Here is a 14,964-nt window from a genome sequence, read left to right as displayed (position 1 = left end):
TATCCAACGGGCTTTTATATAATTCTAAATTAATAATAATAACTTGCTTTGTTTAGAAAATATATATATATTTTGGAGTTCATTCAGTTTTCAAATAAGTAAAATTAGTGAGGAAAAAGACCATTTTTGAACATGGGGTGAGACATTGTTATTAATTTGTAAATAAAGCCAGTTTGTTATTTAGAATATTTTATTTATGTTTTTAGAGGGAGAGAAACCAAAAACCTAGTGTCATCTCATGGGTCTCCCAGTCGAGGCCGGCACGGGTATTGAACCAGCATCTGTAGCACCATTGAGTACTTTCACCATTTATAAGTAGTCAACTGGGTGGGACTTACTAAGGGTTAAGGAAAGATCACAATCATATCCAGATCATCAGGAGAAATTAGCCAATGAATTATACTCCTGAACAAATATTCCATAACTTCAGCTGGTAGTAAATCACCAACCTTGTCTTTATTCCTGTTCAGACAACACCCTCCAGGTGGCAGGATGCACCCTTTCAGTTTGTTTACAGACTCAGAAGTAGTTAACTTGTTATGGCTTGGGGGCAGTATTTCGACATCTGGATGAGAAGCGTTCCCAAAGTAAACTGCCTGTTACTCAGGCCCAGAAGCTAGGATATGCATATAATAGAATAGATAGAAAACACTCTAAAGTTTACAAAACTGTTAAAATAATGTATGTATGTATGTATGTATGTATGTATGTATGTATGTATGTATGTATGTATGTGAGTATAACAGAACTGATATGGCAGGCAAAAACCTGAGGAAAATCCATCCAGGAAGTGGGATATTTTTGATGTGTGCAGTTTTCAATGGAATGCCTATACAGTATGTAATGGGTTAGGACCCAGATTGCAGTTCCTATGGCTTCCACTAGACGTCAGTCTTTAGACATTGTTTCAGGCTTGTTTTCTGAAAAATTAGGAGGAATGAGACCATTTCGTAAATGGACTGTAGAATGAACCAGAGCTGGTTTGAGCGTGTGACTGACTGCGCGCCCTTCGTTCTTTTTTATTTCTATTGAATACACTATTGTCCGGTTGAAATATTATAGTTTATTTAGACAATAAACAACCTAAGGATTAATTATAAACATCGTTTGACATGTTGAGACAAATTTTACCGCTACTATTAGGATGTATTTGTCTGCATGCTGTGACCGCCATTGAGCCAGTGGATTACTGAACAAAACAGAGTTATTGGGAAATAAAGAGTTACTTTATCGAACAAAACAAACATTTATTGTGTAACAGGGACTCTTGTGACTGCAACCAGATGAAGATCATCAAAGGTAAGTGATTAATTTTATTGCTATTTCAGACTTTCGTGACTCCTCTACCTGGCTTGAAAATGTTTGTATGCTTTTATAAGCGGGGCGCTGTCCTCAGATAATCCCATGGTATGCTTTCGCCTTAAAGCATTTTTAAAATCTGACACAGCGGCTGGATTAACAAAAAGTTAATCTTTAAGCAGATGTATAACACTTGTATCTTCTATGAATGTTTATTATGAGCATTTCTGTATTTTGAATTTGGCGCTCTGCAATTTCACCGGATGTTGTCAAGGTGGGTCGCTAGCGGACAGCCTGCGCCAGAGAAGTTAACTACCAGCATTCAGAAATTGTTTTCCGGACTGGTCACTGGTTGTCAATAACACTGCATCCCTGTCCTTTCACATGAGATCCTACGGTTCAGTTGAGCTTATTCATGTGGGTTGCCGCCCACATTTACAATGTTCTGACACGTCTGCACACATTACTAGAATCGGTTGGGTTCCAAAATTTGGCAGAAATGGGACACGCAGGAAACCCATCCAGAGCCTTATCCGTTTGTGCTCTGGTGTAAACATCCCCCCCCCCCCCCCAGACACAAAATTGGCAGCTAGCTAGATGGAGCTCGAGGAGAACATTTTCAATGAATGTATTTCTCAAGTAAGTAGTTTGCATGCGCCAATACATCTAATGTTAGCATTACAAGCACATAACCACTGACTCGCTATGGCTATAATTAGCTTAGCTATCTGCTTCCACATTGTGTGCGCCTCTGTCATCTTTCTGAGGGGATTATTTTTCAGGAGCACAATTCTTGCTCGCAATTTAATAAGACCCACATACCCAAACTTTTGATTCATTGGAGAGCACCCTTTTCTCCCCTTTTTGAAGTGACCATTTATTTATGTACTAGTAAAGAGGTGTGTGTGTGCTTGCACATACCTCTCTGCAGGGGTAGGCTCCCTGGCTTTGCAGTACTGAAGTCGTTGATACACACATACAGTTTATCCTCTGGTTTAGTGCTGGGGATGGTGACTGCTTCCACAAAAGTGCTGGGAAACTGACCTGGAAAGGGAGATGGAGCAAAACAACTGATGAGAAAGAGGAGGAAGAAGAAGAGACAATAAGTCATAGGAGAAAAGGAGAGATCAGTGACGTGATTCTTTAATCTGGGCAGAGATAATTTGTGACCTCTAATCTCAAACCCTGACCCGCACCTGTGACTCCATCCTTGTTTCCGAGCAACCAGAACTCATCCACCACGTTGAGCACCTCGATGACGTCGCCAGTGAAGAGGGGCAGCTCCTCAGAGACGCTGGGCAGGAACTCAAACACGGCACGGACCACCGAACCCGGCTCCATCACTCATCGCCTGAACAGAGAGAGAATGATGAATAGTAATCAACCATGTATTTGTTTCAAGCATATTTGACCATGCAATGACACTGACACTGTCATTTATAGCAACAACTTAGGCAATATCTGCAGGGGGAAAAGAGGGGCTGAATGACCAAACTGGAAGCTGTGGATAATTATGCACTAACTAAGTTGCAAAGAGCATCTGCTATATGACTCAAATGTAAAAATGGCCATGATGAGGGGCAAGTTGGAAATTTAAGCCAGGACACCTGTGTTCTCAACCTTACTCTTGAAATATGTGCTCATGGATCTTTAATGACAATAGAGCAAGAACCTTTGTTTGGGTTAAGCGGGCGTCGTGTCAAGAAGCAGTGAGGCTTGGCTGGGTTGTGTTTCAGAGGACGTACGGCTCTCAACCTTCACCTCCGAGTCCGTACAGGAGTTGCAGCGATGGGACAAAACTAACTACCAATTGGATACCACGAAATTGGGGAGAAAAAGGGGTAAATATATATATTTAAAGTAAATAGTTACGATTTGTTTTTTTTAAATAATAAAGTAACGATAAAATAACGAGGCTATATACAACGGGTATAAAGGTTAGTCGAGGTCATTTGTCCATGTAGGTAGGGGTAAAATGACTATGCATCGATAATAAACAGCAGTGTAAAAACAAAGGGGGTGGGGGTGTCAATGTAAATAGCCCGGGTGGCCATTTAATTAATTGTTCAGCAGTCTTATGCCTTGAAGCTGTTAAGGAGCCTTTTGGAACTAGACTTGGCGATCCGGTGCCGTGTGGAGGCAGATTAACACACACACACACACACAGTGGGGCAAAAAAATATTTAGTCAGCCACCAATTGTGCAAGTTCTCCAGCTTAAAAAGATGAGGCCTGTAATTTTCATCATAGGTACACTTCAACTATGACAGACAAAATGAGGGGAAAAAAATCCAGAAAATCACATTGTAGGATTTTTAATGAATTTATTTGCAAATTATGGTGCACTACACTCTATAGCGCCTTACAGTCGGATGCCGAGCAGTTGCAATACCAGGCATTGAGGCAATCGGTCAGGATGCACTCGATGGTGCAGATTTTTGAGGATCTGGGGATCCATGCCAAATATTTTCAGTCTCCTGAGGAGGAAAATGTGTTGTTGTGCCCTCTTCACAACTGTCTTGGTGGACCATGATAGTTTGTTGGTGATGTGGACACCAAGGAACTCGACCAGCTCCACTTCAGCTCCGATGATGTAAATGGGGGCCTGTTTGGCCCTCCTTTTCCTGTAGTCCACGATCAGCTCCTTTGTCTTGCTCACATTGAGGGAGAGGTTGTTGTCCTGGCAACACACTGCCAGTTCTCTGACCTCCTCCCTAAAGGCTCATCATTGTCGGTGATCAGGCCTATCACTGTTGTGTCGTCAGCAAACTTAATGATGGTGTTGGAGTCGTACTTGGCCACGCAGTCGTGCGTGAACAGGGAGTACAGGAGGGGACTAAGCATACACCTCTGAGGGGCCCCAGTGTGGAGGATCAGAGTGGCAGATGTGTTGTTGCCTACCCTTACTACTAGTGGGTGGTCCGTTAGTCCCAGGGTTCTTAGCTTACCGATGAGATTTGTGGGCACTATGGTGTTGAACGCTGAGCTGTAGTCAATGAACAGCATTCTCACATACAGTGGCTTGAGAAACTATTCACCCCCTTGGCATTTTTTCTATTTTGTTGCCTTACAACCTGGAATTGAAATGTATTTTTGGGGGGTTTGTATAATTTGAATAGTTATTGTGAAACAAACAAGAAATAAGACAAATAAAATTCGAAAACTTGAGTGTGCATAACTACTCACCCCCCCAAAGTCAATACTTTGTCGAGCCACTTTTTGCAGCAATTACAGCTGCAAGTCTCTTGGGGTATGTCTCTATAAGCTTGGCACATCTAGTCACTGGGATTTTTGTCCATTCTTCAAGGCAAAACTGCTCCAGCTCCTTCAAGTTGGATGGGTTCCACTGGTGTAGTGTAATCTAAGTCATACCACAGATTCTCAATTGGATTGAGGTCTGGCTTTGACTAGGTCATTCCAGGACATTTAAATGTTTCCCCTTAAACCACTAGCGTGTTGCTTTGGCACTATGCTTGGGGTCAATGTCCTGCTGGAAGGTGAACCTCCATCCCAGTCTCAAATCTCTGGAAGACTGAAACAGGTTTCCCTCAAGAATTTCCCTGTATTTAGCGCCACCCATCATTCTTTCAATTCTGACCAGTTTCCCAGTCCCTTCCGATGAATAACATTGTTAAAAATGGTTAACTCAGGGTGATGAGAGGTGTTGGGTTTGCGCCAGACAGTGTTTTCCTTGATGTCCAAAAACTCAATTTGTCTCATCTGACCAGATTACCTTCTTCCATATGTTTGGGGAGTCTCCCATGACTTTTGGTGAACACCAAAGATGTTTGTTTATTTTTTTTCTGAACATGAAAAGTTAAACAAATTAGGCACTCTTGATACAAAATTTTGAAAAGAAATACAATGGTTCATTGAATCAGTCTCAAATTTCACAAATATACTGATATCAAAATTGCACCTGGGCTGGAATAATACAATATTGCCTCTTGTATGTCATAAAATGGTACAAAGTTTTTGTATTATCTTTTACCAGATCGAATGTATTATATTCTCCTACATTCTTTTCACATTTCCACAAACTTCAACGTGTTTCCTTTCAAATGGTACCAAGAAAATGCATATCCTTGCTTCAGGGCCTGAGGTACAGGCAGTTAGATTTGGGTATGTCATTTTAGACGAAAATTGAAGGGGCCGATCCTTAAGGAGGTCTTAAGAGCAGTTGGAGGCCACGGAAGGAGTGTTGTATGGCATTGAAGCTTGTTTGGTTAGTTAGCACAGTGTCCAAGGAAGAGCCAGAAGTATACAGAATGTCGTCTGCGTAGGAGGTGGATCAGGGAATCGCCCGCAGCAAGAGCGAAATCATTGATATATACAGAGAAAAGAGTCGGCCCGAAAATTGAACCCTGTGGTACCCCATAGAAACTGCGGTCCGGACAACATGCCCTCCGATTATTCCGTAAAGTGAGTGTGGAAGAGGTGAAAGACACATTTTTTATTAACAATGACATGCCACTGGGGTCTGACAACTTGAATGGAAAATTACATTTAAATTTCCAATCCTATTTCCCATATCTTCAATTAAAGCCTTCTAGAAAATAGTGCCCTCAGACTTGGAGGTAAGGAAAAAAAAAATTAAATGGTGTTTGACCAGATACAATGCTATTTTACAGTTTACAAAAATTGACAAGAGACATTCAGCACCCTTATAGGCAAGGAGAGCACTTACACAAATGTCCGATTGGCTGAAAAAACGAATCATAAACGATTGTGGGGGCTGTTTTTGTTAGACTTCAGTGTGGATTTTGACATTATCAAATCATCTTCTGCTGTTTGAAAAACTGATGTGTTATGGCTTTCTGACCATAATTATATCCTTCTGATTCCTGTGACTCGCTCAATACGGAAGTTGTCAGATGACACGGATGCTACGTTACAGGACTGTTTTGCTACCACAGACTGGAATACGTTCCAGGATTCATCCAATGGCATTGAGGAGTATACCACCTCAGTCAACGGTTCATCAATGAGTGCATCGACAACGTCATCCCCACAGTGATCGTGCGTACATATCCCAACCAGAAGCCATGGTTTACAGGCAACATCCGCACCGAGTTAAAGGCTAGAGCTGCCGCTTTCAAGGAGCGGGACACTAATCCAGACGCTTATATGAAATCCCGCTATGCCCTCAGACGAACCATCACACAGGCAAAGCACCAATACAGGACAAAGATTGAATCCTCCGACACCGGTTATGACACTCGTCGGATGTGGTAGTCCTTGCAAACGATTATGGACTAAAGGGAAACTCAGCCGCGAGCTGTCCAGTGACGCAAGCCTACCAGACGAGCGAAATGCCTTTTATTATCGCATCGAGGCAAGCAACACTGAAGCATGCACGAGAGCACCAGCTGTTCCGGACGACTGTGTGATCACGCTCTCCGTAGACAATGTGAGCCAGACCTTTTTAAACAGGTCAAAATTCACAAGGCCAGACGGATTACCAGGATGTGTACTCAGAGCATGCGCGGACCAACTGGCAAGTGTCTTCACTGACATTTTCGACCTCTCCCTGACCGAGTCTGTAATACCAACATGTTTCAAGCAGACCACCATAGTCCCTGTGCCCAAGAAAGTGATGGTTACCTGCCTAAGTGACTACTGCACCGTAGCACTCACGTCAGTAGCCTTGAAGTGCTTTGAAAGGCTGGTCATGACTCACATCAACATCAACATCATCCTAGAAACCCTAGACCAATTCCAATTTGGAGACCGCCCCAACAGATCCACAGATGAAGCAATCACACTCCGCACTGCCCTTTCCCACTTGGACGTGCGTGCATATGTATTCATCCCTTTGCTATGAAGCCCCTAAATAAGATCTGTTGCAACCAATTACCTTCAGAAGTCACATAATAAGTTAGATTGCACACAGGTGGACATTAATTAAACGCTAGTAAAACCAAATGCATGCTTTTCAACCGTTCGCTGCACGCACCCGCCCGCCCGACTAGCATCAACACCCTGGACGGTTCTGACCTAGAATATGTGGACAACTATAAATACCTAGGTGTCTGGCTAGACGGTAAACTCTCCTTCCAGACTCATATTAAACATGTCCAAATCAAAATCAAACCTAGAATCAGCTTTCTATTTCGCAACAAAGCCTCCTTCACTCACGCCGCCAAACTTACCCTCGTCACCCTTACCCTCCTGCCGATCCTCGACTTGAGCGATGTCATCTACAAAATAGCTTCCAATACTCTACTCAGCAAACTGGATGCAGTCTATCACAGTGCCATCCGTTTAGTTACCAAATCACCTTTTACCACCCACCACTGCGACCTGCATGCTCTAGTCTGCTGGCCCTCGCTACATATTCATTGCCAGACCCACTGGCTCCAAATCATCTATAAATCTATGCTAGGTAAAGCTCCGCCTTATCTCAGTTCACTGGTCACAATAACACCCACCCGTAGCACACGGTCCAGCAGGTATATCTCACTGATCATCCCCAAAGCCAAAACCTCATTTGGCCGCCTTTCCTTCCAGTTCTCTGCTGCCAGTGACGGGAACGAATTGCAAAAATTGCTGAAGCTGGAGACTTAAATGTCCCTCACCAACTTTAAACATCCGCTATCTGAGCAGCTAACCAATCACTGCAGCTGTACATAGTCCATCTGTAAATAGCCCACCCAATCTACCTACCTCATCATCCCCATACTGTTTTTATTTACCCTTCTGCTCTTTTGCACACCAGTATTTCTACTTGCACATTATCATCTGCTCAGTTGTCACTCCAGTGTTAATCTGCTAAATTGTAATTCTTTGCTACTATGGCCTATTTATTGCCTACCTCCTCATGCCTTTTGCACACACTGTATATAGACTTTGTGTCATTGACTTGTTTGTATTATTGGCTTGTTTATTGTTTACTCTATGTGTAACTGTGTTGTTGTCTGTGTCACACTGCTTTGCTTTATCTTGGCCAGATCTCAGTTGTAAATGTGAACTTGTTCTCAACTAGCCTACCTGGTTAAATAAAGGTGAAATAAAAATATTAAAATAAAAAAATACAAAATTACACTTCATGTCTTTCATAATTTGGTCAGATATGCACTACCGGTCACAAGTTTTAGAACCCCTATTCATTTAGGGGTTTTTCTTTTTCTACAATTTTCTACATTGTAGAATAATAGTGAACATATCAAAACTACGAAATAACACATATGGAATCAAGTAGTAACCAACCATCAGTTGTGTTGTGACAAGGTAGGGGTGGTATACAGAAGATAGCCCTAGACCAAGTCCATATTATGGCAAGAACAGCTCAAAATAAAAGAGAAACGACAGTCCATCATTACTTTAAGACATGAAGGTCAGTCAATGCAGAACATTTCAAGAACTTTCAAAGTTTCTTCAAGTGCAGTCGCAAAAACCATCAAGCGCTATGATTAAACTGGTTCATGAGGAAGACCCAGAGTTACCTTTGCTGCAGGGGATAAGTTCATTAGAGTTACCAGCCTCATATTTCAGCGCAAATAAATGCTTCAGAGTTCAAGTAACAGACGCATCAATGGTTCAGAGGAGACTATGTGAATCAGGCCTTCATGGTAGAATTGCTGCAAAGAAACCACTACTAAAGGACACCAATAAGAAGAGACGTGCTTGGGCCAAGAGAAACAAGCAATGGAGAGTAGACTGGTGGAAATCTATCCTTTGGTCTGGTAAGTCCAAATGAGAGATTCCTGGTTCCAACCGCCATGTCTTTGTGAGATGCAGAATGTGTGATCGGATGACCTCCGAGTGTGTGGTTCCCACCGTGAAGCATGGAGGAGGTGGTGTGATGGTGCTTTGCTGGTGATACTGTCAGTGATCTATTTAGAATTCAAGGCACACTTAACCAGCATGGCTACCACAGCATTCTGCAGCCATACACCAGCCATCCCATCTTGTTTGCGCTTAGTGGATTGAATGGAAGCAAGTCTTTGCAGCAATATTCCAACATCTAGTGGAAAGTCTTCCCAGAAGAGCGAAGGCTGTTAAAGCAGCAAAAGGAGGTACTCCATATTAAATCCCATGATTCTGGAATGAGATTTTCAACAAGCAGGTGTCCACATACTTTTGGTCATGTTGTGTATAATAACCCTCATATCGAAGTAAACTTGGAGTTACACAATGATATCGTCCTCCCACTACGACGACTCGGGAAACTATGCAGTTTATTAGGCTATATATTAAATCAATTATGAACTTTACATGGTGGTGAAAATGCACGGTGATCTTGACGCTCATTTACAATAAATATCGAGGGTCTGATTCTGATGATCGATGCTTGACTGCCATTTACAAATTAAAAAAATATTCTCTTATCCATAATAATCTCATGTAGACTAGCCTACCTGCACTGTATCTGCGAGCTGTTGGCTAGAGCGCACATGCCAAGACCAGGGTAGGCACATTGACTATTTAAATGCAACAGTTTGTGACAAAAATCGATAGAATTGAAAACGCCTTGAACTTTAGATTTTTATTCGGTACATGGAAACTTAAGTGAAAAAGTACATTATGTGTGCCCACTACAACACACAATCAATTGCCTCTTAATTGGTTGACAATGTCATTGGAAACACTTATCATCCTTTCTTTTTCACACAAAAAAATATATGCGCCATTTTCACATATGTTGATGTTGGTGCTGGAGATGATGAATATGAAGTAGAAATCTTTTGAAACTTCCCTTTAAAACGTCATCAATGCCTTCTGTACTTAATGCCAAGGGTCTTCTGTACTCTGTAATTACAGGTTTCACATACTGTGGTATACTAGTAGGAGAGTGAATAAAAGTGTAGTCTGAGTAGTTATTTCTGATGAAATGTGTGATCTGCCTGCCACACAATACAAAGTTGAGTTTGATATAGTAGTTTATTAACGTAATCAGAACAATTATTTTTCTAAAATGTAACTATATTCTGCCACAAAAATACTTTTAAAAGAGCTAAAGCAAGTCCTAACATTTTTCTAAAAATATAACATGTACATTTAGTTAATACTTGGTAATTTATGTACCTAAAATGATCTGACAAATGAAAATCAGAAAGCATGTCAGAGCACATGGCTAGCCATGCAATATGAGCTCATTTGGCAACTGCTGCTCAGACATAACTCCCCATCACGTGCTGAAAGACAAGTTGGGGGGAAAAAGGACAAATGTCCTGTTAATATCTAGAATGATCCACTGGCATACCTGTTCGGCACATTGCTTTTAACTGAATATGTTGTAGTGGATGCAGCACCCTGGAGGGCTGCATTGGCCTGAAGTACAATGAGCAGTCAGTAAACAACCTATTAGAAATAAAAAAGGCTACAACTGCACCATGACCAGTCTAGAGGGTTCTACCGCTTGGTGTGTGTGTTGCTATTGTTCTGTTGGGAGAGGGGCGGCAGAGGCTTCATTGTTGGCATGAGATGGACCCAATTCAATAAATAACGTGGCCAGTCAGCAGATAAGCTGCCACCCACACTCCTGCTCATCAATTAGACAAACACACATGCCTCAGCAACTACAACCTCTCCCAGAGTTTCATCTCTTGAACTTGCAATATGAAATATTACAAACACATTCCTTTACAAGTAAGTACTTGTGTTGCCCTTTCAAATGTGGTCTTTGCAATACACTATGATGTGTTGACATTATTTTCATTCAGGACAAAATGTTACTTACATTTTCATGTGTCCTTATTGATCCGCTGACTTTGAACAAAATGTGATGTCGCCTAAACTCCCTTAAAACCAGACTCCGTAACGTAAGTGAAATATCAAACTGTCGTGGCCGCTGGGCCAGCCACCCTTTTATCCGTAGCAACAATGTACGGCTATCAACGTTAACAGCAGAAAAATGTCATTCTAATTTACATAGACAACAAATACTGTGGTGCAACGATAGCGGCGTTGTCGGCTTGATCTCTCGCAGTGCAAACGCAACAGAAAAAGTCGACCCTCAGCAACTAGCCTATAGAGCAGTTTTGAATTATAAAATAAATCACCATCAAAAGGTTGCAATAGTAAATTCGACATCAGAGAAAAACAATTTGTATTTGTATGTATTAGGGGTCCAAACACACCAAAGCATCCACATTCCATATAAAAACAGTGAACTATGGTTGTACTGAAAGAGCTAAAGATAACAGTACATTATACAACATCCCTAAACCAGCACATATCCACAACAGAGACTGTTCAATACCACCATACAACATTATCACAACGTGTGTGTATGAATGGGTCTGTACCTTTGTGTGTGTCTCTTCACAGTCCCCATTGTTCCATAAGGTGTATATTTACCTGCTTTTTAAATCTGATTCCACTACAGGATGTTGAATATAGTTCCATGTAGTCATGGCTCTATGTAGTACTGTGCGTCTCCCATAGTCTGTTCTGGACTTGGGGACTGTGAAGAGACCTCTGGTGGCATGTCTTGTGGGGTATGCATGGGTGTCTGAGCTTTGTGCTAGTATTTTAAAAACAGACATCTCGGTACATTCAGCTCTTACAAAAACAAGTAATGATGAAGTCAATCTCTCTTCCACGTTGAGCCATGAAAGATTGACATGCATGTCATTAATGTTAGCTCTCCGTGTACTTCTAAGGGCAGGCCGTGTTGCCCTGTTCTGATCCAACTGCAATTTTCCCAAGTCCCTCTTTGTGGCACCTGACCACACTACTGAACAGTAGTCTAGGTCTGACAAAACTAGGGCCTGTAGGACCTGCCTTGTTGATAGTGTTGTTAAGAAGCAGAACTTTATTAAACACATGTTTTTCCTGCAGCAGATTATGATCAATAATGTCAAAAGCTGCATTGAAATCTAACAAGACAGCCCCCACAATAATTGTATCATCAATTTCTCTCAGCCAATAATGAGCCATTTGTGTAAGTGCTGTGCTTGTTGAGTGTCCTTCCCTATATGCGTGCTGAAAGTCAATTTGTTTACTGTGAAATAACATTGTATCTTGTCAAACTATTTTTTCCAGAAGTTTACTAAGGATTGGTAACAGGCTGGTTGGTCGGCTAATTGAGACAGTAAAGGGGGCTTTACTATTCTTGGGTAGTGGAATAACTTCCCTCCAGGCCTGAGGGAACACACGTTCTAGTAGGCTTAAATTGAAGATGTGGCAAATAGGAGTGGCAATATCGTCTGCTATTATCCTCATTCATCGTCCTACCAGATTGTCAGACCCCGGTGGCTTGTCATTGTTGATAAACAATAATTTTTTCACCTCTTCCACACTAACTTTACAGAATTCAAAAGTGCAATTCGTGCCTTTCATAATTTGTTCAAATATACTTGGATGTGTAGTATCAGCGTTTGTTGCTGGCATGTCATCCCCAAGTTTGCTAAGTGTACTTGTCTTGCCAATTAAAAAGTAGTTTGCAATATCAGTGGGCTTTGTGATGAATGAGCCATCGGATTCAATGAATGATGGAGCCGAGATGTCTTTTTCCCCAAAATGTTATTCAACGTGTTTGGGCATAGTTTGTTTTTATTTAGTAACATGATTTCTTAATTTGCAGTACGTTTGCCAGTCTTATTTGCCATACCTTTTGCCTCATCCCTCTCATCCATACAATTTTTCAATTCCTCATCAATCCACAGGGATTTAACAGTTTTTACAGTCCTTTTCTTAATGGGTGCGTGCTTATTAGTAACTGGAATAAGTAGTTTCATAAATGCGTCAAGTGCAGCGTCTGTTTGCTCTTCATTACACACCTCAGACCAACAAATATTATTTACATCATCAACATATGAATCACTACAAAACTTATTGTATGACCTCTCATACACTATATTAGGCCCAGCCTGACCTCTTATACACTATATTAGGCCCAGCCTGACCTCTTATACACTATATTAGGCTCAGCCTTTGGAACTTTGGTTTTCCCAAATATGGCTACTATTCTGTGATCACTACATCCTATGGATTTGGATGCTGCTTTAAAGCAAACTTCTGCAGCATTAGTAAAGATGTGATCAATACACGTTGATGATTTAATTCCTGTGCTGTTTGTAAATACCCTGGTAGGTTGACTGATTACCTGCAACCTGGTTGATGATGAAAGCCAGTCAAAATGTATAATCACCCAGAAAATATTCTTCGCTGTTGATATCACATTCTTTATAAAGCATTTCACACATATTATCCAGATACTGACTGTTAGCACTCTCTAGCAGCTTCCCACAATAATGGGCTAAAGGTGAGGCAGATGAACCTGTAGCCATATTACTTCAACAGTATTTAACATTAGATATTCTAAGCTTTACAGGAATGTGGTTCTTTATATAGACCGCAACACCACCCACGTTAGCATTTGTCTTTTCGGTAGATGTTTTAACCGTGTATTGCCAACACTGTATCAAAGGTATTATCTAAGTGAGTTTCAGAGAGTCAGAATATGAATGTCATCTGTTACAAGCAAGTTATTGACTTCATGGACCTTGTTTCTCAGGCTGCATATGTTAATATGGGCCATTTTTAGCACTTTTCTGGGTTGATTGTTTTTAATGCTTTTACTGTGAAGCTTATCAGAAGTAGACTTGCTCATGTTATTTATATTATAGCTGATTGTGTACCTCACCCTGCACTAAGTGGTCCTCCTACTAGGGCACACCGCCTCAGTCTAACAGTGTGGTTCATAGGCTCACAATTACTGCATCCAATAGCTGTAGGATTAACCTCTCTTGGGTAGGGGGCAGTATTTTCACCTCCGGATGAAAAGCGTGCCCAAAGTAAACTGCCTGTTACTCAGGCCCAGAAGCTAGGATATGCATATAACTGGTAGATTTGGATAGAAAACATTCTAAAGTTTCCAAACTGTTAAAATAATGTCTGTGAGTATAACAGAACTGATATGGCAGGCAAAAACCTGAGAAAATCCATCCAGGAAGTGGAATTATTTTCATGTGGCTGTTTTTCAACTCAATGCCTATAAAGAATCCAATGGGTTAGGAATCAGATTGCAGCTGCTATGGCTTCCACCAGATGTCAAGTCTTTAGACATGGTTACAGGCTTTTATTTTGAAAAACGACAAGTAAACAGCCATTTTGGTCAGAAGACAGAGGAACTTTGCAGACTTGATTTAGCGCGCTCACTGTTTGTTATTTTTCCTTTCTATTGAAAACGGTATTGTCCGGTTTAAATATTATTGATTATAAAGACAATAAACAACCTGAGGATTAATTATAAACATCGTTTGACATGTTTTGACGAACTTTACCGGTACTTTTAGTATGTATTCGTCTGCGTGCTGTAACCGCCTTGGAGCCATTGGATTACTGAACAGTTTTTGGGACAAAGAGGGACTTTATCGAACAAAACAAACATTTACTGTGTAACTGGGAGTCTTGTGAGTGCAACCATATGAAGATCAAAGGTAAGTGATTCATTATATCGCTATTTCTGACTTTTGTGACTCCTCTACCGGGCTGGAAAATGCTTGCATGCTGTGTGCTGGGCGCTGTCCTCAGACAATCTCATGGTGTGCTTTCGCCGTAAAGCCTTTTTGAAATCTGACACGGTGGCTGGATTAACAAGAAGTTAATCTTTAAGCCGATGTATAACACTTGTATGTTTTATGAATTTTTCTAATGAGTATTTCTGATTTAGAATTTGTCGCTCTGCAATTTCACCAGATGTTGGCCAGGTGGGACG

The 14,964-nt window shown here is 41.2% G+C and overlaps 1 protein-coding gene across 2 annotated transcripts in view; it reads right to left on the bottom strand.

Annotated features, from left to right (window-relative positions):
* Nucleotides 1-14,964, bottom strand: part of LOC139376470 (dynamin binding protein) — a 113,353-nt gene that overhangs the window by 81,707 nt on the left and 16,682 nt on the right. Inside the window, exons 1-3 of one of the 2 annotated variants that reach the window (XM_071119092.1) lie at nucleotides 2,972-3,271; nucleotides 2,496-2,650; nucleotides 2,221-2,343 (exon numbers count right to left, since the gene is read on the bottom strand). In XM_071119092.1, coding sequence (XP_070975193.1) covers nucleotides 2,221-2,343; nucleotides 2,496-2,640 — 268 coding nt within the window. In that variant the 5' untranslated portion in view covers nucleotides 2,641-2,650; nucleotides 2,972-3,271. Of the gene's footprint in view, nucleotides 1-2,220; nucleotides 2,344-2,495; nucleotides 2,651-2,971; nucleotides 3,272-14,964 lie in introns of those variants that run through there. The other variant, XM_071119091.1, reaches the window with a different exon arrangement.

This window comes from Oncorhynchus clarkii, chromosome 20, assembly GCF_045791955.1.
Source record: "Oncorhynchus clarkii lewisi isolate Uvic-CL-2024 chromosome 20, UVic_Ocla_1.0, whole genome shotgun sequence".
Lineage (NCBI taxonomy): Eukaryota > Metazoa > Chordata > Actinopteri > Salmoniformes > Salmonidae > Oncorhynchus > Oncorhynchus clarkii.
Note: the sequence above shows the minus strand (reverse complement) of the source record. Positions and strands in the feature narration are given on the sequence as shown.